Source organism: Tachysurus fulvidraco, chromosome 20 (genome assembly GCF_022655615.1).
Source record: "Tachysurus fulvidraco isolate hzauxx_2018 chromosome 20, HZAU_PFXX_2.0, whole genome shotgun sequence".
NCBI lineage: Eukaryota > Metazoa > Chordata > Actinopteri > Siluriformes > Bagridae > Tachysurus > Tachysurus fulvidraco.
The window spans coordinates 17,841,308-17,864,312 of NC_062537.1; the positions used below are offsets into that span (position 1 = coordinate 17,841,308).

The 23,005-nt window shown below is 42.7% G+C and overlaps 1 protein-coding gene across 2 annotated transcripts in view; it reads left to right on the plus strand.

Moving 5' to 3' along the window:
* mtrex (Mtr4 exosome RNA helicase) overlaps window positions 1-23,005 on the plus strand; it is a 27,024-nt gene continuing 4,019 nt past the window's right edge. Inside the window, exons 1-23 of one of the 2 annotated variants that reach the window (XM_027175356.2) lie at window positions 1-144; window positions 827-979; window positions 1,170-1,239; window positions 1,357-1,419; window positions 1,630-1,742; window positions 1,908-2,082; window positions 2,221-2,311; window positions 2,611-2,735; window positions 4,027-4,125; window positions 4,887-5,007; window positions 5,443-5,574; window positions 6,561-6,640; window positions 8,633-8,743; window positions 8,834-8,935; window positions 11,536-11,661; window positions 13,975-14,125; window positions 15,003-15,175; window positions 16,510-16,578; window positions 16,734-16,862; window positions 18,721-18,831; window positions 19,188-19,376; window positions 20,238-20,401; window positions 20,552-20,657. In XM_027175356.2, the coding sequence (XP_027031157.1) occupies window positions 47-144; window positions 827-979; window positions 1,170-1,239; window positions 1,357-1,419; window positions 1,630-1,742; window positions 1,908-2,082; window positions 2,221-2,311; window positions 2,611-2,735; window positions 4,027-4,125; window positions 4,887-5,007; window positions 5,443-5,574; window positions 6,561-6,640; window positions 8,633-8,743; window positions 8,834-8,935; window positions 11,536-11,661; window positions 13,975-14,125; window positions 15,003-15,175; window positions 16,510-16,578; window positions 16,734-16,862; window positions 18,721-18,831; window positions 19,188-19,376; window positions 20,238-20,401; window positions 20,552-20,657 (2,751 nt within the window). In that variant the 5' untranslated portion in view covers window positions 1-46. The remainder of the gene's footprint in view (window positions 145-826; window positions 980-1,169; window positions 1,240-1,356; window positions 1,420-1,629; window positions 1,743-1,907; window positions 2,083-2,220; window positions 2,312-2,610; window positions 2,736-4,026; window positions 4,126-4,886; window positions 5,008-5,442; window positions 5,575-6,560; window positions 6,641-8,632; window positions 8,744-8,833; window positions 8,936-11,535; window positions 11,662-13,974; window positions 14,126-15,002; window positions 15,176-16,509; window positions 16,579-16,733; window positions 16,863-18,720; window positions 18,832-19,187; window positions 19,377-20,237; window positions 20,402-20,551; window positions 20,658-23,005) is intronic. The other variant, XM_047805035.1, reaches the window with a different exon arrangement.

A 23,005-nucleotide genomic window follows, 5' to 3' on the forward strand; every position in this document is an offset into this window, starting at 1 on the left:
TGAGCGCGGTGCATTGTGGGATTTGTATCTTCTCGTGGGGGGAAACATGGCGGACGCCTTTGGAGACGATTTATTCAGCGTTTTTGACGAGGAACCGACGACTTCTAGTAAGAAGACGAGCTCAAAGACCGAATCTCGGATCGGGTATGTTTTTAACCTATATTAACGCTGACTTACAGCGAAATATTCCACATTATTTAGTTATATACGCGTTTATACACAACACCGGATAGCGCACGCGCTTGCTAGCTCTGTACCATGGTCCTGTTATTGCTCCAAGTTTATTCGCTTTATTACTTTTACCAGATTTTTTTAACCAGCTAATAAATGCGAGTAATGATTTAGGGGCCCGAAAACGACAAAATATTTAGCACAGCCGGTTAAGTTGGAAACTTTGCTTGGTGTCTGTTCCAGAAACGAGTCGTTTGCCGACGAACCGACTCATTTAGTTGTACCGACTCTTTTAGTCTACACTCACGTGAGTGTTTTTTTTATCCGTATTATTTAAGTGTAATTGATTTTTTAATATGCGAACCTCATTTAAATATGAGATGTGTGAGTGTTGAGATGCACGTATGAAGCATGAGCAGTATTTGAGCCGAAAGAGTAGTCGACTCTTTAGTGAGATGAGCCAAACGTTATGACTCAATTGTCTGAGATATTAGCATTATTATTAATGTTAACAAACGTATTCGACTTTAAATATGGATCCAGGACACTATCCTGGGAAAACTCTGTGTATGGTATAAATACACCCAGGATGGGATAGCAGTCTGTTGTTTTGTTGCTTGCTGATGTGAATGTTTACTTTTGTTTGTTTGCTCAGAAAAAAAATTGGCACACATGACAGAGATAAGACCGAATCCCTGTCTGGAGATAAGCCAGAATCCCTGAAGACGAAACGAGAGCCCGAGAACGACGGCAGTGATGAGGTTTTGTGTGGTAAAAAGGCCAGACTGGAGGCATCAGAGGAGCTCAAGTAAGCATCCGCTGTCTGATCTAATCGTACTGTTTAATAAAGGTGGAGAAATGGAGGTGTGCTCCAATTTTGAAGCGTGTCACGTCTGTTCGCTCACGACAATAAACGTGTGTGTAGATTTGAGTGCAATTTGTATAGATGATCGTTTGAAAGGGAAAACAAACACGAAATGTGCTTCTTTATCATCTAGAAGTCTTGGAGACTTGATGCCTAAAGTCAAAGTGGAGCAGGTGGAGACAGTGGAGGGCTGCACACACGAGGTGAACACGCACAGCTAAAGCTGTTATAAAAATAAGTGTTATACAGTTGTTGTGTACGTACGTGACGTATGTTGGGGATCTGTTGTTTTTATCCCTTTTTTTTTAATACCTGTGTAGGTGGCGCTGCCTGCAGATCAGGAATACACACAACTGAAACCGCGAGTAGGAAAAGCAGCCAAGGTAACGGACTACTGCTCAGCCATTTTTTTTTTGTACTGATCGTGGAATATTACATGTCTGATAAATCGACAAACCTGCATACAGGAATCATTTCTATATTCATCACAGGTTCAAGTCTGAACCGCTAGCCGTCAGCTTGTGCCAGTTAAAAGAGAAATATACAGTTAATGATAATGTTTTCCTCTCTGTGGTTTGCTTTGTGCCCCACAGGATTACCCGTTCATTCTTGACCCTTTTCAGCGTGAGGCCATTCTGTGCATGGACAACAACCAATCTGTCCTCGTCTCCGCTCACACCTCAGCTGGGAAAACAGTGTGTGCAGAGTGAGTTTAAAGCACAGTGGTGTAATCACTCCCAGATTGATTTAATATTCCAGGCATTTCGGATCAAGTTTTTCTTCATACAATAAAGCATTACGTAATAACTGATTTGGTGACGATCGGACTATGACTGTATATAAAATGTCTGAAAATCTGAACCGTGTGTAGGTATGCCATCGCTCTGGCTCTGCGGGAGAAACAGCGAGTGATCTTCACCAGCCCCATCAAAGCTCTGAGTAATCAGAAATACAGAGAGATGTACGAGGAGTTTCAGGATGTGGGACTGATGACTGGAGACGTGACCATTAACCCCACGGCCTCCTGCCTCGTCATGACCACTGAGGTACGCCTCACAGGCACCACACACGCACACACACACAGACGGCAGAACTGAGATGAGTCTCGAGCGCTTGTCAGTATGTTTTAGAATATGCAGCAGTGTGAATAGAAGGGGGGGAAAAACAACTTTGATTTGTTACAGATTTTAAGGAGCATGCTGTACCGGGGGTCAGAGGTCATGCGTGAAGTGGCCTGGGTCATATTTGACGAGATCCATTACATGAGGGACTCGGGTGAGTGACTATAGTAATTTACTTTATAATGCTGGTCTCGGTGCTGACTGTGTGATCTGATGCTTAAATCATTTAAATGTGTGTATTATCTTTAGCAAATGATGAGTTAGAGCTCCTGGGGTGGGGGTGGTGGGACACTAAAATTTCTATTTATCTTTGTACATCATGTGATGTGTTTTAATATCCTCTCTCTCTCTCTCTCTCTCTCTGTGTCTCTCTCACTCACATCTTGAGCCTGAGCTTGGCTATAGATGTCAGGAACATCTTACCCAGAATGCTTTGTTTATTTTAAATTGCAGAGCGTGGTGTGGTCTGGGAGGAGACCATCATCCTTCTTCCTGATAACGTCCATTACGTCTTCCTGTCAGCCACCATCCCCAACGCTCGGCAGTTCGCCGAGTGGATCTGTCACCTACACACACAGGTACTAACATTGTTACAGCTCAACACAGCCATGTTCGATTCAGAATGGATCTTTTAACTCTCCACCCATTTCTCACTTCTCACTAGCCGCTGCGCTGTAAGCTAAAACTGCAATAGTAACGTGACACTAAGGCGTCCAGTATATGGGGAAAAAAGTTAGTGTGCACATTAACATCACACCCATATGTGCTTGTCCAACATCTTATTGTAAGCTCCACTCTTTCTGGATTGTGAATGTGTCCCTCAGCCTCAGGAGCGTTGGTGAGATCAGACACTGGGTGAGAAGTCAGTATTCCAGTTCATCTCAAAGGTGTTCAGTGGGATGGAGTCGGAGTCACTCGAGGACACTTGTGCTGAGACATTGTCGTGTTTGGGCCTCTTAGGGCCTTTTTATACCTGGTCACTTCATGCGTTTTCTGTGATCAGATTGCTATCCGATGGTAAAAAGTCCAGGTCTAAATGCCCTCTGAAACGTTTTAGAGACTGATATAAATCCGATGGTTCAAACCACTTTAGGAGGTGGTCTGGGACGTATTTCAGATAAAACTGGACAGGTGTAAATGAATGTGGTTGTTCAAGCCACATACGTCAGAGCTAAACTCCTCCCAAACAGAAGTACGTCACTCACAGGTGATCTTTCACCCAGGCGTCACGTCGGGTCTTAAAATGCACTGCTGCCTCCAGCGAAAATGCAGCAAACAGTAAATGCTGTTTTTTGTAGCATAATAGTCATAACGAGTTTTTTCGTCGTCTTTTTTGTTTGCATTCTGAAAACCGCATACACCAAAGCGTGTTCCGTATCAATTACCCCGGAATTGAGGTCAAATATTTGCATTTTGGGCGGGAGTAGAAAGATTGGATCGATATCTGATTCGCCGAGGAACGTTTATGTGGCCTAATGTAAATGGAACAGTTTTAACAAATTAGATAGCTATCGGATCAGAGAAAACACATGAAGTGACCAGGTGTAAAAAGGCCCTTAGTTACCGTGAAGGGAAACACTGTACAAAGACCTCTAACTTTGTGGCAAATGTTTGGGGAAAGAACCACGTACTGGTGTCATGGTCATGTGTCCACAAACCTTTATCCAGATGACCATATTAATAAATAGTCTTTAGTCCAGTCTTGAAAATATTTGCTTGGTTTTAGGGTAATGTCGCGTACAGAGCAGTGAAATTGTAAATGTTTCGGAAATCTTTCTTTCTTTCTTTTCCTTCCTTCCTTCCACTGTATGCAGTCAATAAGCTTGATGATATTTTAATGGACTTTTTTTCTCATGCTTCTGAGTGCAGCCCTGCCACGTGGTGTACACAGACTACAGACCCACTCCACTGCAGCACTACATCTTTCCAGCAGGTGGCGACGGCCTTCACTTGGTCGTGGACGAGAACGTAAGCCATATTGATGGTGATCTGGTGCATGACTGTTGATTTCTTTTTTTTGTTTGTTTGTATAAGGAACATGTTGAGTTTTGTGTAACTCGTGTCCTGTTATTCAGGTCTGGAAGACGTTCCTGTTCGTGTGTAAAAAAACAAGCGAGTCACTTAAACTTTACTGCTGAACCCCATAACCCCAGACACCTGATGTCTCTTCTGTCAATTATTTAGTCAAACTATGACTCTGCATTTGGTCTAAGCGTGTTTCTGACAGGGTAACGGGTGGTGTTACAGAAACTGACCTCCTCTTTAGTGTCACATGGGCCTTGTTCAGACTTGATACAAACATCCATCTCAAGTGATCTGCTCACTCGAGCAGGACAGCCGAGACCTGTTCATTCACACCTGGTATATTTGTTTCCTCAAATTGTCCTCGCTGATCAAATTTTGCTATTTAGTTACTAACAAGGTTGCCAAATCTGCCCAAAGCCACCCTTCAATCATATGTACCTTCCTGATGAAACCGTGCCCAGACATTGATATTCAAAGCACAGATGTGTAGCGTCAATAAAACTTCCCACATTTTCTGCCGTGTCAGTTGGATAAACGAAGCCTCAGTTTGGCGCTCTGTAAAAAAAAAAACGATGGCTCTGAATCATACAGCCAGCGCTGTAGAGGAAACTGGATTAATGCAGTAAAGAGAACATTATATTGGAGCTCCTGTGAGCTGTCAGAGAAAACAGGCCTTTATATTTTTGCCGTGTGTCCTGTATTAGGGGGAGTTCAGGGAGGATAACTTCAACACAGCCATGCAGGTTCTCCGGGATGCTGGAGACTCTGGAGCAAGTGGAGGAGGAGGAAAATGGGACCCTAAAGGAAGACGAGGAGGGACCAAGGGTGAGATTTCAAACGTCGTTTTAGTTCTTAAAAAATGGATGAGATTGAATCTAGGGCTCAGCAATGTTGTTTTGTTTGTTTGTTTTCTTTTCTTTCTATTTTTTTTAAGTAATTGTGTCCACCCCAATGTACACAAACTTTAACATTAGTGCAGCTCCAAATCTAAGGCTTATTTATAATAATACTCTTGTTGTAATACCGTTTTATGATTTCTAAAGAATTTCTAAACCCACACACACGGATTCAAATAATTCTGTATACAGTTCAAGTTCTTTGTAAGTAATTTCTGTTTCATGCAGCAACGTTTAAAGTGTCAGTGTCTGTAGTGTCAGTTTGGAGCTGGATGTCTGCGTCGCTGGCGTCTTATTCTCGTGCTCGGCTTTCCTGTTTAATATATTTTATTTTATTATTTTTTTTCATTTTTAACCCTTTCAGGTCCATCCAACGTGTTTAAGATAGTAAAAATGATCATGGAGAGAAATTTCCAGCCCGTCATCATCTTCAGCTTCAGTAAGAAGGAATGTGAGGCGTACGCTCTACAGGTGTCCAAACTCGACTTCAATACAGGTATCACAGGAGACAACAGCTTTATCCCCACACACACACACCTCAGGGATGTCCTTGAGTTGCAGTATTTCCTATATTAATAATATTAAAGTTTGAGAAATGGATGTTTTTGATAATACATGACCACCATAAGGAGAAGACAAATAATAGGAAAAGCTCATTAAATCTTAACAAAGATGCTGAAACCTTTTCAGGGTTTCCCGCAGCGCTTTTCAGTTAAGGCGGCCCGCCTAAGCTCGGAAGCCCTACCGCCTTAACTAGGTCGTCCAAAAAAAATAATATTCCGCTGCACAAAATGCTGTCAAGTGCATCTCGGAGAATAGCCAGTTGATAAAATGCGTGTCCGCAAAATTTTGAATGTTGTTTTGCACTTTGTTTTTATTTATTTATTTATTGTGTTAAATAAATAATTGTTAAATGTAGTACAGAGTCTGTGGTCTATCTCTCAAACAAGCGCCGCCCTGCCCACCCGTCAAACCCTAACGCCTTAACTAACAAATTTTCTGCGGGAAACCCTGCTTTTGTGATTCAGAGAATAATAGAAGCATATTGATTTATTACCTCTGCAAAAAGAATAACATCAGTGCTCGGTTACAAAGACCAGGTTCTTTCTACCACAGCACCGTAATAATCTTTACGAATAATATGAATAAGGGATCACGTGTGTGCAGCTTCTGCTTCTGACCACAAAGCTTGAGCTCAGAGCTAACTGTCCTCCAGAGGAAGCTTTGTAGTGCAGGGCTCAAAGGACGGGTGCACGCAGGGTGTGTGTGAGAGAGAGAGAGCGACAGACTGAAGCCAAAGTTAAAACGAGAGCCAGAATTATACTCTGATCGTCATGAAACCTTCCCCAGGTCACGTAGAGGAATTAAGTCAAGATCATATTCACCCTTGCATGAATCTACAGGATCGCAGAGCAACACAACTATACAGTGCACACAACAGTGTGACGTCTCTCACGTGTTTCTCTTCTCTTGTATATCCAGATGAAGAGAAGAAGCTGGTGGAGGAGGTGTTCAGCAACGCCATCGACTGTCTGTCAGATGAGGATAAAAAGCTGCCACAGGTGAGGAGGCACACACACTTTCTCACAGTTTCTCATCACTGGTTTATAAGAAGCATCAATAACGAAGTTAAAAGCAATAAATTTAGTGATATAGTTTGTCCACAACACTTATTGTGTCCAATAAGAATCATGCGTAAGCAAGCTGGGTTTTTATTCATTTGTATGCAGATAGTATGACGTAGTCGTTGAGTTTAACTTAAAGGTGCGGTGCACGATGTTTGAAAGCAGATGTTGACATTTGAAATCACCAAAACAAACACGCCACTAACCCAAATGGGTGTCACCCCTGTATTGATAGCTCCGCCCACACGTACATGCGTAACCCCGGCAACTATTTGGGGTGGCTGGCCGAGGGGATATTTTTACCAATAAATGAAGTCTGAGTAGTAATATGGTGATACAGATGTGTGTTGTAGCGTGAAAGGTTTAGCTCCGTTTCACGTGGAAAAAGACGTTCAACAACTAAAACCCGAGGCGGAGGTAACGGCAGGTATCCGTCGTGTCAATGTTTCAATCGCTTTCTGCTAATGTCAGACATGCGCACTGAACACTCTCTCCACTGCATATTGATAAGACACGCCCCTTTCTGCTCATTGGCTACACGTTTGTTTTGTTTGTCGGGCCGACTCAGTTTTCTGAAGCGTTTCTCAAACATCGTGCACCCCACCTTTAATTTATTACGAAGCCGGACACCTAACACGACCTCAATTTTACGGACTACATGCTCACAATTCAACCGTGACGTCTCTTGCGCACGTGAGACGAGACGCACGTGACGCAAGCAGCTTGTCTGTTTAGTGTGAGCGCAGGGTTACAGAAATGAGCCCAACAGTTCAGACTGGGTTCATGAATACTTTCCTTTTATGTTCCTAACAACTGCTAAATAATTCGTTTCAGTCTCCAGTTCTTTATGCTCTGTCAGCTCTTGACCGGTTGCCTAGCAACCGTGTTAAGACGTCTAACACGAGGATGTCACACACTAATTTATTCATTTCAGTCCAAACTTAAAATCTCTCACTTTCTATTTATCCGACATTTGGACTGCACTGACTTCAGGATGTCTCATTTTAAAATATTCAGATTTTTTTTCTTCGTGGTTTCTCGATCACGTGTTAAGTAAAAGTCGGTTTATTCGAACGCGAGTGCTGGCGTTTTGCTGTGCTTTCTCTTTATTACCTTAGAGAGAAAATGCACTCTTTTTACTCCCAAGTGTTTAAAAGCCCAAACTGCTCGGCATAAAACAAAACAAACCTCATGTGGCGTTGAACCGAATTAGTTTTAACAGCCTCGTAAAGCTCCGTAACGCTCTGCGAAGGCATCTTTTACTCTCGTGCGACTGCTTTGTCTCGCCTTCTCTGCTTTTTCGGACCCTCTCACACTCCTGACTCCAATCAGTTTGTTGCGACACTGCAGCATTGAGTCATGGCAGCTTGTCCAGATTTGTTTTAAACTTCAATTGTGTACTTTTTTTTGTACAAAGTTCATCTGTAACTCCGCTCGGATTAAGTTTAGTGTCGTAACACAACCGCTTTAACGGTCCAAAAAGTCACGGAGAGAAAATGGGAACGCTGCGAGTTTCCATCTGTCATAATTACAGCGAATATTCCAAAAACAACCAACACTGAAACGAAACGTTCGGTTTGTTTCCATCACCTTTATTAGATCATCTCTAGCTTGCCACCGTGTACTCGGCTGGCACAGAAGTGGACAGAATAGTGATTTAAGTTCAGCCTTTGTCCTGAAAATATGATCTTTATTCAGAACCTGCAGACTGACGGACTATTCCGAAACCTCGGCATTCAGCATCTCCTTAATAAACATCTCATCGTAGAGAGAAGAACATCGTGCATCGTTTCCCAACATGGGGATGAAGACGCATGAACCGTGTATCACTATTGTCTTAGTGGGCCATGTGTAATAACATGCAAGCTGGAGTCTAAGGGAATTTATGTACCAGAGCCACACTATTAGTGTGTGTGTGTGTGTGTTTAGGTGGAGCATGTTCTGCCTCTGTTGAAGAGAGGAATCGGGATACACCACGGTGGACTGCTCCCCATCCTGAAAGAAACCATTGAGATTCTGTTCTCTGAGGGACTACTGAAGGTCTCAGTCACTCATTCACTCAGTCACACTTTTTATTTTTATTGAGTTTTTATTACTTTGAAATGTTTCAATATTCGTCTCTTTCTGCAGGCCTTGTTTGCGACGGAGACGTTTGCTATGGGCATCAACATGCCTGCTCGCACTGTGCTCTTCACCAGCGCTCGCAAGTTCGACGGCAAGGACTTCCGCTGGGTACACACACACACACACACACACACACACACACGTGCACACTGCAGTTTTTGCATGAAAAGTTTTTTATTTGGCTAAGACGGGTCCCTCAAGGTCTCCACCAAGACATACAAACACACACACACACACACACACAGACAAACATCTGAGACATCGGTTGCAACATATTCTAGCATTTGTTCATTTATTATGCCACCTAATTAATATTAGTCTGTTATTTGGGCAGATAAATAGTGAACAAAGCATTATGGTGGTCGTAAAGGTCAAATACGGAGACGTGGCCGATTGTAGACAGTAGTGTACAAGATGTATGTGTGTGTGTGTGAGACTGCACACCATAATAAGCAAACCCTAATCAGACGATACTGTAACGTTACACCGGTACAGACGATACAAACAGAATTTGCATGGGGAGTTAAAGGTTGTCTTTACCCTCTTAACAAATCTGTTTTTTAAAATCGGACTTTATTTTTCTTTCCCAAACGGCCACGTGTTGTTTGTCTGAATGACTCGAGCTGTTGGAATTTAAAATTTACGGGGCAGAAAAAAGAAAAAAGCTTGGCCTCACAATTCTGGCACGAGGCTGATAGGACGCTGCCATCCGAAGGCTTTGTGAAGAACATCTGGAATCTGTGTGTGAAATGAATCCGAGTGCAAGAAAGCAGAAACGCACTGCCATGTCTCCTCTGGATCCCCAGGCTGCTCAGGGTTTCTAAACTGACAGGATTTAATGCTCCGAGTCCCTAAAGTACAATTACGGAGGAGTCCGGGATCCGAGCGGCACTGAGAGACAGACCTAGAGGTGCTTTAAACGTGTGGCGCTACTACAGAGATGAGATTCTGTCTCTACATGCAGACACACGTGGTGTTTGGCAGACACGCTTCTCCAGAGCGACTTGCATTTCATTTTACACAACTGAGCAGTTGATGGTTCTGACTCCCAGCCTTCTATGTTGCATGCACCCCAATAGTGGTAGTCCGACACCTTGACCGCTAGGTGTCCACACATACATGCAGTTATCTTGTCAACCAATCGTGGGGCAGTTGCTGATGAAGGTCAAGAGCTTCAGTTAACGTTTAGGTCAAACATCGGGTTGGGGTAAAAAGTATGATTCCTGGAGCTCGTGGCCTGCTCGTTGGGGCCAGACGAGCTGGTTTGATTATATTAGAAACTCCTGATAATCTGGTATTTTTCACACACGACGATCTGAAGAGATTATACAGAATCGAGGTGGGGAAAAAGCAACGGTTCTGTGTGTAGAAACTGCTTTCTGACTCTGATAAAAAGCCTTCTGTAGATGATGTGTGGCTCCTATTGATGTCAGCCCAGATGGTGTGTTATCTCATAGGTGGTTTGATGGACACTCGGGTATATTCTGTTTTGAGGGATATTGTAGTTAGATGTGTGGATGCCGCAGATGGATGAGCGTCTGGACGGGTCTCGCTTAGATCAGTGCTTACGTGTGGTATCGTGTGTCGATGGACCGGATAACGACGTACGGATTGGACTCCTTCCACAAATCCGAATATCTTGTTGCACAGTTATTATAAATGAAAGTAATGTAACGTTTTATTCATGATTTATGTATCGCACTCAAATATCGCACTAAAGGACCATAATCAAAACTGTGGGAAATGACAGTGCTAGTTTAAATGGCTGTTAATGCTAAAAGAAGGCGTCTCGGATTTCCTTTAAATCTGAAGTGCACGTGATCCGGCCGGTGGTGCTGCATTTGTTTCCTGGGTCGATATCTATAAGGAAAAGGGCTTAATCAAAGCCAGATGGTTATGACTAAGCGCACAAAATCTTTTCCAACTGGGCGGCCGGGAGTCGTTCGGGGAACACATTAGACCAAATTCACGTTTGGCCAACTGCTTCTGACCTCGCTTCACTTTCACTTATCTGTGCTGGGGTCCTGGAACAAGAGCAGATGTGCTCGAGTGAGCGCGAAGGAATGTTTGCACTTCATCTGCTGTCAAACGCTTACTCGGTTACGTGGAACACAGATCGTCCATACGAAATGTTCCGTACGTTTTATTCAGACGGTGTTGCATCATACCGTTACTGCTTGGATTCTGCTTTGCGTTTGGCTTGAAATCCGCTTCCCTCGGCGAACAAGGCTCGGAGCGCTGACGTTTAAAGTACCGCTTGGTTATAATGCAAAAAAAGAAAAGTCACCAGCAAACCCGAAATAAACGATTGCGTGGATTCAAGGTGTTTGAAACATACATTTGATGTCATGCTCAGTGCAGTGCTGGGTTTTTTCTTTATGACACGATGCGTTATTACACTCGAAGTAGTAGATGAGTAAACAGAAGCAAGTCGTTTACCTTGAGTTCTGTTAAACCAGATTTTTAATCATCAAATATCTAAGTTGAACCTATGACCACTGTAGTTCCAGGTTCCTGTTTGTACAGCGACTGGAGTGGAACCTGTATGTCGCCTTCTGCTGTTGTAGCTGATTCACTTCGATATAAATGTGGTTCCTGCTTGTATTTGTTCGTTTTGCTGTGGTACTTTTTTTTTATCACATAACCGTCACATTTTCCTGTCACTCCTGAAACATGTTCAATGCCTGTTGTTGTGTGTCTGTTGTCAGATCACTTCGGGAGAGTACATCCAGATGTCGGGCCGAGCTGGGAGGAGAGGGATGGACGAGAGAGGAATCGTCATCTTTATGGTGGATGAGAAGATGAGTCCAGCTGTGGGGAAGCAGCTCTTAAAGGTAAAAATGGCCGGGTTTGCTTGAACTGGATTGATTAAAGGTGCGGTCTCTGTTTCAGAAATGTTTCAGAAAACTGCGTTGGGCCACCAAACAAAGCAAAATCAAAACAAACGTGTAGCCAATGAGCAGAAAGGGGCGGGGCTTGTCAATATGCGGTGGAGAGAGTGTTCAGTGCGCATGTGTGACATTAGCAGAAAGCGGTTTTAACATTGACATGGGGGATAAAAACAAAAAGGCTTACAATTGGGCAAGAAGTAGGACGTGTTAATATAGGATCAGCTTTCCAGCGCTGGACAGAACTGAAGGAGCAGGAAGTTGGCCACATATTCACAGGTTGGAGTTTCCCGAGTCAATAACTCCTGAGCTAAACGCTGTTACTACACAAATAACACCTCTGTTCTATCGTAGTAATGTAGAGAGGCAGCTACAACCGCGTTTTGTGTAGTAACAGTGTTTAGCTCAGGAGTTATTGACTCGGGAAACTCCAACCTGTGAATATGTGGCCGACTTTACTTAAGACACCGAGGCGCTTTTTTCCTTCTCGATAGGTGAGTAACGTTGGTTTTGCTTTGTTACACAGAACTAATATATGCCTTTGTCCTTTACATGATTATGCTTGTGTGTCATTTTTGCTTGTTTGTTTATCTACAATCGTATCGTTCTTCCCTTCAGCTATGATAAAGACACATTTCTTTCCGTTAGTTGCCTGGGTTACGTATGTCTGTGTGGGCGGAGCTATCAATACAGGGGTGGGACCCATTTGTGTTAGGGACGTGTTTGTTTTCGTGATTTCAAATGTCAACATTGGCTTTCAAACAACAGAGACCCCACCTTTAATGGATGGATAGAACTGGATGGATGAGACTCTACAGAAGAGTGAAACATCACACCAAGTTTTTCTCGGATTATGTAATTGGAGTGATGGTCCACGCTCCATCCTCTCCCCTCCTGTTAGAGAGCCTTACTGACTCGCTAGCACATCATCCCTACACTCGATTTGCTCGAGAATTGCTCTTTTACCCGACACTGGGACACAGCCAGTCAGTCCCTGACGGTGTTGTATAGGTCTGAGTATACTTTTTCTCTTCTGTAGATTTTGTGCAAGTCTGTGAAGCTAAACTGAATCATCAGGACAAACCATATGTCCACTTTTTTTTCCAAGCTGGTGCACAGCATGGAGATTGATCGATGGCTGCCGTCGGCCGAACGCTTCTTTCCTGTTTGTCTTTCCGGATGCTGGCTCTCTCCATCCATCCATTTCATCTTTTCATGCTCAGTGATGTGCGTGAGCGCAAAAGACTGTTTGCATTACTGGATTGTTTTGAGTGGAGTCTTGCCAGCGACGCTGCTTTTCAGAGCCAATCGTTTCGTACTTTTGGCTCCGAAAGTCTGAATCCACTGCTGAGAACTGCTTTACTTCATCATTTATCAACAACTAATGCAATGTTTTATTAAGCTGGATAAATAATCCATTATTTATAATGGAGAGATTTATTTGAGATGTCCTTGGGTAAGATTTTTGGGCTGAGCGAATTCTGATGCAGTCCGTTTGGTCTAGCGGGTGGGAGAGGAAGCACTGGAGGAAACGTCTCGGTCTCCAGGTGGGTGGAGCAAATATACACCAGCGATTGGTGGGTTGGTCCATTCGGTGGGTGATGCAAGTCCTCAGACACGAGTCAGTGTGGTTTACCGTATAGTTCTAGGTATTGACTCGTTTCTGTCGCATAAATAGTCTAATTATTTTTCCGTTCGTTTGACGAGGTGTTTTTCAGAAACACGACAAAATGGGGAAACCCAAAAATGTTTTATTTCCTATTCTTAACTTTGTAATTTAATATTCTGGGACAAACTAGTGTTTTGAATGATGAGTAATAAATCGCAAACCACAAAGAAGCCTTTGATGCATTTAGATATAAATAAAATGCATTTTCCTTTCAGCGGGGGAAAATACATGCTTTTTGCTAACGGACACGACGGAACCGACATGCAGAGGTTGTTATAAATCATGCGAGACAGTCGACTCGAGCGACTCTGCTGAATAACTGGCCGGCACATGCCCCATATGCTCTCTACGCTGGGGAGATTATGTAATTATAAAAGTGTGTTATTGTGAGTCCGACCGTTTTACGTCTGGGAAAAGTGACGTGCTCACTGCTTTGCTGCGTAATGATTCATAGTGCTTGTGAGCTGTTACTCAAATCGCCACTTTTATTGTTATTTATTGCATTTATGCTCCGATAGCAGCATCTCATATGCATCAGTCCATGTAACATTGGATAAATGATTGTCGTCTTTCTCTCCCACTGTGATCAGGGTTCTGCTGATCCTCTGAACAGTGCCTTCCACCTCACCTATAACATGGTCCTGAACTTGCTGCGTGTGGAGGAGATTAACCCCGAGTACATGCTGGAGAAGTCCTTCTACCAGTTCCAGCACTACAAAGCCGTCCCTGGTGTAGTGGAGAGTAAGACTTTTTCTTTTTTTTTTTTTCCACGAGATCCGTAAACTCTTGTATTTTTGTGCTCATGGATATGGAAACGCTCCAAACTTTACAAGCCACGCTTCTACTCCATGTAATCTGTTGTTGCATGATGGCTTCTTGAGGTTAAAGACACTAACTCATGTCTGTGAAAGGCTTTTTACTTCCTAGTGTATCATTCATTCATTTTCTACCACTTCTCCGAACTACCTCGGCTGACGGGGAGCCTGTGCCTATTTCAGGCGTCATCGGGCATCAAGGCCAGATACACCCTGGACGGAGTGCCAACCAGTCGCAGGGCACACACACACACTCTCATTCACTCACACACTATGAGATGCCAATAAACCTACCATGCATGTCTTTGGACCGGGGAGGAAACCGGAGTACCCGGAGGAAACCCCCAAGGCATGGGGAGAACATGCAAACTCCACACACACAAGGCGGAGGCGGGAATCGAACCCCAACCCTGGAGGTGTGAGGCAAACGTGCTAACCACTAAGCCACCGTGACCCCAATAGTGTATCACACTTCCCATAATCCTAGTAGTTTAAAGTTTTGCCTGGTCTCCGTGGAAACAAATGTGGCTTCTGCAGAAACTGAAGGTGTATAGGTAACCCTAAATTGCCCTAAAGTGTGTGTAGTGCCCTATGATGAACCGGCGTTCCATCCAGTCTGCCTTCGCCTCACACCCGATGTTAGCTGACCAGCGTAAATACAAATAAATGATTGCAAGAAACCGTGTGACATTTTGCCCTCACACACTCTTTGTAGATACCATCAGCACGGTACTACGTGACTTATTTGTTCGTTTTATAGCAAACGCTAGCAGTGATGTAATGTTTCTCTTTGTCATCCTCAGAGATGCAGAAGCTGGAGGAGATGTACAACAGCATCGAGATCCCCAACGAGGACAGCGTGGTCACTTACTATAAAATCCGCCAGCAGTTAGCCAAGCTGGCCAAAGACATAGAAGAATATGTGCATAAACCCAAATACTGCCTGCCTTTTCTACAGCCTGGCCGACTGGTCAAGGTGATCTTTCTGTTCAGAAGCTATTATAATAGGTTTAAATCAGCATGCTTAGGCCATCCTTAAAAATATTCTTTGCCGTAACCTGACCGACCCTGTCAATTTAGGACCGACTCAATTTTTTATTTTTTTGCTTTAAGTCAGACCGACTTACCGGTTGTAAATTTGCTTTAAGACCTACCATTTTTTTATTTTTATTTATTTTATAATAATAAATAATAATAAATAATATTCACAGGTTTAGGCACCATAATACACTTTAAAAAAATACGTTAAAACAGCTCGACACCGCTTTAACTTGGCAAGAAGTTCTGGAAAAACTGTCCATCAAAATAAGGTTTGCGGTAATGCGCCCGAAGGCACGGGTTGAAGACCCAGGCAGTGATGTCACGATATGCTAATTTGTTTAGTCATACAGTACAGACCAAGTTTGGGCACACCTTCTCATTCAAAGAGTTTTCTTTATTTTCATGACTATGAAAATTGTAGATTCACACTGAAGGCATCAAAACTATAAATTAACACATGTGGAATTATATACATAACAAAAAACTGAAAAAAAAAAAAAAAGACCCCAAACACACCTCCAGGCTGTGTAAGGGCTATTTGACCATGAAGGAGAGTGATGGGGTGCTGCACCAGATGACCTGGCCTCCACAGTCACCAGACCTGAACCCGATCGAGATGGTTTGGGGTGAGCTGGACCGCAGAGTGAAGGCAAAAGGGCCAACAAGTGCTAAGCATCTCTGGGAACTCCTGCAAGACTGTTGGAAGACCATTTCAGGTGACGACCTCTTGAAGCTCATCAAGAGAATGCCAAGAGTGTGCAAAGCAGTAATCAAAGCAAAAGGTGGCTACTTTGAAGAACCTAGAATATGACGTATTTTCAGTTGTTTATGAACTAAATGTTCTCTTTGAATGAGAAGGTGTGTCCAAACTTTTGGCCTGTACTGTACCTACGTAATCACCATCACCAAAATTGTACTTTTTTTACATTGAAACTTGGGGGGAAAATATATATATATATATATATATATATATATATATATATATATATATATATATATATATATATATATATATATAATATAAATAACTGTTACTGCAAACCAAAATATTTTTAAGGATGGCTTATTTTAAGAACTGTATTCTGTTGCTTTAATGAAATATTCTCGTTTTAATGTTAGTGCAAATTCTTTCTCGTTTATTAAGTTATAATCCTGTGCATTGATTCCTTACCTGATCCACATCAGTGACTTGCCTTTCCTACAGACTGGTGGTTATCAGGGGGACCTCTGACCTCCTGCCTTCTCCTTCACGTCATTTCTCTTTTACAGGTGAAAAAGGACGATTTGGATTTTGGCTGGGGCATCGTCGTTAACTTCTCCAAGAAAGCGAATGTCAAGGTCGGCTTCATTCATTTCCCAGTTCACATCAGACGGCCGGATGGCTGTGCACACGTCGATATTTATTTATTTAATTACTAATGCGCTTAATTGCACAATGTTATAGTGTTTAAGCCTTTGTAAAGATATGAACCTTTAGGTTGTGTGTGTTTTAGGCCAGTACTGGTGATCTGGATCCTCTGTATGTAGTGGAGGTTTTATTACACTGCAGTAAGGAAAGTGTGAAAAATGCAGCAACGGAAGCAGCGAAACCTGCAGCACAGGGAGAGAAAGGAGAGATGCAGGTAAGGACGTAGAACACGTACAGACTTTTTAAAGGTGCCCATCCACACAAAACAGTCTTTACTTGTATTTTTTGATGTGTGTCGGGAATGTGAAAATGAACTGCTACCTCCTCGGTCAGTTCTAGCCACTGAAAAGAAATAAGCTGAGAAACCAGGTCAGTTAGCAAAGCTGCTCAGAGTGATGTAGAAATGATGGAGCTCATTACTATTCATGAGCTCTCCCACTTGAGACCGCACCCACAGAATTCGTGTAGCTCAGTGAGTTTCCTATACAGCAAGGATGGCTGAACGTCTATACAGTGATGCCTCGAGATACGAGTACTTTGACATACAAATTTTTTTTAGATACGAGCTGTGATTCGACCATATTTTTGCCGCGAGATACCAGCATCTGAGCCGCCGCTGCCGAAACAAAGATCCCCAAGAACCACGTGTGCTCTGTTTCCCCCGCCTCAGCTTCCTGCGTCTCACTCGGTTAAAGCCGCCTTAAAGACGACGGCCGATAAACCGGAAGTCATTCATTTCCTATGGAGAGTCGCAAAAGCGCTGCGTGAGGTGTCGAACATCTGCGGATCCGTTTTAAGCGCTGGATTCGTTAAAAATATTTTAACTTGTGCGACTACACAGCATCCGATATGCCGACCGGACGGGTTTTTATTAAAATGACCGGCAGATGTTAGTGAGGAAAGAGTGACAAAAAAGGCAAAAACAAGTGAACAGAAAAGCGATGAAGAAAATTAAGCAAAATTTAATGTAAAGAAAACAGAAATTGTAGCAATTAAGTTTAGCTAAGTTAAGAGTTTCAGTTACGTTCGTTAATTTTAGTGAAGTTTAGTTAAGTTCCATTTAAGTGTAAAGTAGCATTAAGAGCGTACAGTAGCGAGTAAGTGAACGAAAGTGTAAGTGTGATTCCTCCTAACTCCTCCGCCTGTTTACTCCTCCCTCAACCTCCGTGCACATCTTCCCTAAAATGTAAAACCGGTTTATTTTTTTAACATTTCTCTGTTTTTATACAATGTCATCTATAAATACAGGTACTGAACATTTTTCATATTCAAAAACACATAAACAAAACAACTGGAGTGGAATTTTGCGAGCTGGAACGGATTAATGGGATTTCAATTCATTTAAACGGGAAAATTATTTTGAGAGACGAGCAATTTGAGATACGAGCAAAGTCACGGAACGAATTAAACTCGTATCTCAAAGCATCACTGTATACCTGAAGAAGCCATTCTGCTGCAATTCCAGGTGATTGTAAACAAAGTTCCTCTAGCCTAGGCTACTTACCTGCAGTGTGAACATGGCCTTATTGCGCTGAGTGAACGAATAGTCATACCCTCATATCCTAGCGGTTAGCCAATCGGAGCCAAGCAGCATAGCTCATTGAATATTAATGAGAACTGGCACAAATCGAGCTGAGTCTTCCTGCAGGCTTTCTATACCACACACTAGAATGGCTTGAAACAAGGTAACCAAGGCATTTTTTCCACACAAAATGTTAGTCCATGGTAAACTTCAGACATTAACACAAAAGTAATGAAATGCGTGTGGCAGGGCATCTTTAAGTGAATTATATAGAAAAGGAAGTGCCATGGTGTTGGGAGCGTCTCACTAAGTGTCTGTAAGAAGGTCGACAGGGTGATGTTGCGATGTTTTTTACGTATGTATGTAGAGACAGTCAGTATTATTTTAACAGATTGCTATTTGAAAAGAAAAACCTTTATAAATAGACTTGAACAATTCCCAGAGGATGGATGTGTGAAAGGATCTTAGTTTCTCTGGTTCTAATAGAAGATAATTGAGTGATAGATGGTTATAAAGTGATTCCCTGATATTTATTTATTTATCTAATTAGGTGGTGCCAGTCATGCTGAATCTCCTCACTGCTATCAGCTCTGTGCGACTCTACATCCCCAAAGACCTGCGGCCCTACGACAACCGACAGAGCATGCTTAAATCCATCCAGGTAACTCTCTCTCTCTCACACACACACACACACACACACACACACACACGCGTGTAAGTATTATAGAATTTATATATATATATAAAATTCTATACACACATGTATGATATATTATGTCTATACTTTACACATGGGTATGGTGGGTTTTTTTGTTTTTTAATTTTAGGGAATTTTATAACCAAAATATTAGTTCGGTATAGTTCTCTTGTAGCTGAAGACATCAGTCCTGCACACACTATGATCTTATTCACTGCATTTTTGTAACTCTTGTAACTCTCTCTCTCTCTCGGTCTCTCTCTGTGTCTCTCTCTCTCTTTCTCTCTCTCTGTCTCTCTCTGTCTCTGTCTCTCTCTCAGGAGGTACAGAAACGTTTCCCTGATGGTCTTCCTCTGTTAGACCCCATCGACGATATGGGCATTAAAGACTCCGGACTGAAGAAAGTCATACAGAAGGTGGAGGCCTTCGAACACAGGATGTACACACACCCTCTCCACACTGACCCCAACCTCGGGGCTGCCTACACTCTGTGTGAGAAGAAAGCAGTGGTGCGTGTATACACACACACACACACACACACACGCAGAGACAGCAGTACAGCATTATAACACCTTATTAGCATTTTTGAGCATTTAACCCACTTCTTTGTGTTAAACTTTTCTACAAGAAGTAAATTATTTTGTTTTTATTTATTCAGTTTGTGACAGGTTTATTGTTCTTGATTCAGGGGAAATTGACCACACACGGTGGTCTAGCGTTTTTTTTTTCCGTGTTTAAAGCACTTAACATTTCCTGCTAGAAACAAAGGCAGGAAACTGACCTCCTTTTGGAGATCAGATCAGGAGAGGTTGCCTTTTTATTTATATATATATATATATATATATATATATATATATATATATATATATATATATATATATATATATATATATATATATATAAATAAAAATAGAAATACTGAGATGGAAACAGTCTTGTCGTGTACTTTTACTTGAAGCCAGATCACACTTAACTGCACATTTACGAAGCCTCACCTTAAACGTGTCTGTAAACAACATATAAAAAAAAAACAGATATCAGTCACTGAGCCTGGAGTTCTTATGTATTGACACACAGCAGTGGCAATTTAAGCAAAACACTGGGTGGACATAACGTCCTGAACAGCCAACACACGCACACCCAGAAACACCTCTTATTGTCTCCATATAGCAGTCTCGCATTCTCACACAACCTCTGTTTCACACGCACTGTCTTTGTGCATCGTAGCCCTGCCTGTCATTGTGCGAAGAGATCGTTTCCCTCTAGATTAGTCTTCACGTCTGTCTAAATGCATAAAGCATTTCCTACTGTGATATCCAGGAGTAATGTGACGCAGTTGTTTTGTGTGTGTGTGTGTGTGTGTGTCGCAGGTTGCCGGTGATATCAAGGTGGCAAAGCGGGAGCTGAAGAAAGCTCGCACGGTGCTGCAGATGGATGAGCTGAAGTGTCGGAAGCGCGTGCTGCGCCGCCTCGGGTTCGCCACATCCTCTGACGTCATCGAGGTGAAGGGCCGAGTCGCCTGTGAGATCAGCAGGTGAAGCGTCCACTCATAACACTCTCGAGACCCAAGTGTTCAATTCTCTGTTCACGTTCTGCTCTTTAAATAAGAAATGTACACATTGTATAGGGATGGAGTTATGGGAGATGTCTGACCCACTCACGTTAATATGGGTGTGTGTTACAGTGCGGACGAGCTGCTCCTGACCGAGATGGTGTTTAACGGCCTCTTTAACGACCTGACTGCTGAACAGGCCACAGCTTTACTGAGCTGCTTCGTCTTCCAGGAAAATGTAACTATAAACCTTCTGTTTATTTCCCCGTTTAAGGTAAAGGCTTATAAAATGTCAACACACAAGTAGGTTTCCTGAAGAAACAGAATCCCCTGGAAGACAAAAATGACGACTGATGTAAAGATCGAAACCTGATGATTTTCAGTGTTAAACTTCAGTGCTGTTTATATGGTCAGTGTGGCACAGTGACGTGATCCAGTAACACTGTGTGTGTGGCAGTGATGGTGTCTTATGTGGACCTGCTGCTCTCTTTCCTTTGTAATTGTCTTTCTTTTTTCTTTGTGCTGGGAGGGCGGGGGGGAAGTGGTCTGAGGGGGGGAAGGCGGGCGGGGGGGGCGGGCAGGCGGCGGGTCAGAGCGGCGAGCCGTGAGGGGGAAGGCGGTAAGGAGGGAGGGGGAAGGAGGGAAGGAGGGAGGGGGAGGGAGGGGAGGACGGGTAAGGGAGGACGGGGATGGAAGGATGGGAGGGAGGGAAAGGGGGGCGAGAGGAAGGAGGGGAGGGAGGGAAGGCGGGAGGGAGGAGGGAGGGAGGGAAGGAGGGGAGTTTTTCTTTCTTTTCTTTTTTCTTTTCTTTCTTTCCTTTTTTCTTTTCTTTCTTTCCTTTTTTCTTTTCTTCCTTTTCTTTTTCCTTTTTTCTTCTCTTTCCTTCTATTCTTTCTTTCCTTCTTTCTTTCTTTTCTTTCTTTCTTTCCTTCTTTTCTTTTTCTTTCTTTTCTTTTTTCTTTTCTTTCTTTCCTTTTTTCTTTTCTTTCTTTTCTTTTTCCTTTTTTCTTTTCTTTCCTTTTTTAATTGTCTTTCTTTTATTTTTATTTTTCTAAATCATAGACGCACGTTGTTTGCCATTTGTTTCCGTAGATTTGTACTTGTTTGGCACTCAGTCCTGTCTTGGTTGGACGTGTGCTGAGATCTCGGAGCTGTGACGTTACTGAGTGCGGTATAACTGCACTAAGAACGTGACCAACAAATAGAGATAGAGAGAGAAATGTTCTAGCTATTTATACATTTACCTAATTATTTATTTAGTGTTGGCTTTGATTGGCAAAGGTTTGTTCTCCATCGTTGTTTGTGGTGTGTTTATTTAACCGTTTGGTTCGTTTTATTAAGTGCCGTGTCGAACCACAAGTCACTTTTTGCTGATTCTGACTCAGCAAATGGAGTAATAGGTGTAAAAATGCCCTTTTATAACAAGAAAAAAAGGACACGTGTTCTCAGGGTCCCACATCATCCTGTGGTGTTTTACTCGTGTTGTAATTCCAGCTGGCCAAAAGCCTTCAGTGTTCGTCCTCCTGCATGGTTCGTTTACACAGCTGTATATGTGGACGTTAGATTTCTTGATTAAAAACGATGCATGCTGTCGTGCCGGTAGCACATATGGAGCTCTCGTCATGTGGATTAGACCGACTTTTCGCGGCACGGTGCCACGGCGCTGATGTACGATGTGTTTCATGGGAATTGAAGTGAAAAGTGAGAAGCTTGTAACCCGAGTAAGTCCGTTTTTGCGATGAGACTTAAAGCCTGGACCAATCCTCATGTTATGTAATGTAATCGAGTTACTACATTCCTTTCCTGCTCTCATCTGTGAGCGATTGTCAGATGATTCTGTCCACATCACCAAACGTCTCTCATTCCGAGTTTATTTGGAGTCTGATTTTTCTGACATTTGGCAACACAAGCTCTGATTAAACGAGTGAGCTCAGAATACGTGATTAACTTGGCATTAGTGATCGTTTTCCTGCCAGGCGCTCGGTCAGTAAATGTTACCCTGATGACGTTGTGATCTTTTTATATGGTAATTTACAACCGATGACTGACTTTGTTTACTGTGACAGGAAAAAACAAGAATGTGAATGTAGTCTGTTCATATAATTACATCCACAAAGGTAAGGGAAAAGGTGTTAATAATAATAATAATAATAATTTGCTCCTCATAATGACTGAGAGGTCGATGCAGTGGAAAAGGACACGCTTATTATACAAGTCATATTTTGCACTATTTTAAGACACTTGCACACCACGATTGTGATCAAGCATGGAAGGTGTTTGTGTGTGTTGTTGCTTGCTCGCTTGGCATCATGTGAATCCGTGCGAGACAGCTGGTTTCTCTCCTCCGTCAGCTGTCATTTTGAAGCGTTTCCACCTGTCGTCTCTCTCACGCACACTGCAGACAGCACAGCTCGAGTCCTCTGAGCGCATTACGGCTTAAAAAAACTCAGGTTTAACTTTTGACCTACAAATGTCTGTGTCGCACCCCAGTGCTTCTGTCTCTTTATTTCTGACTGTTAAAGCCAGATGCCTGTACCGTAGTGTTCAGCTGAACCGATATACAGTTTTAGTTGTAGTCCAACTTCA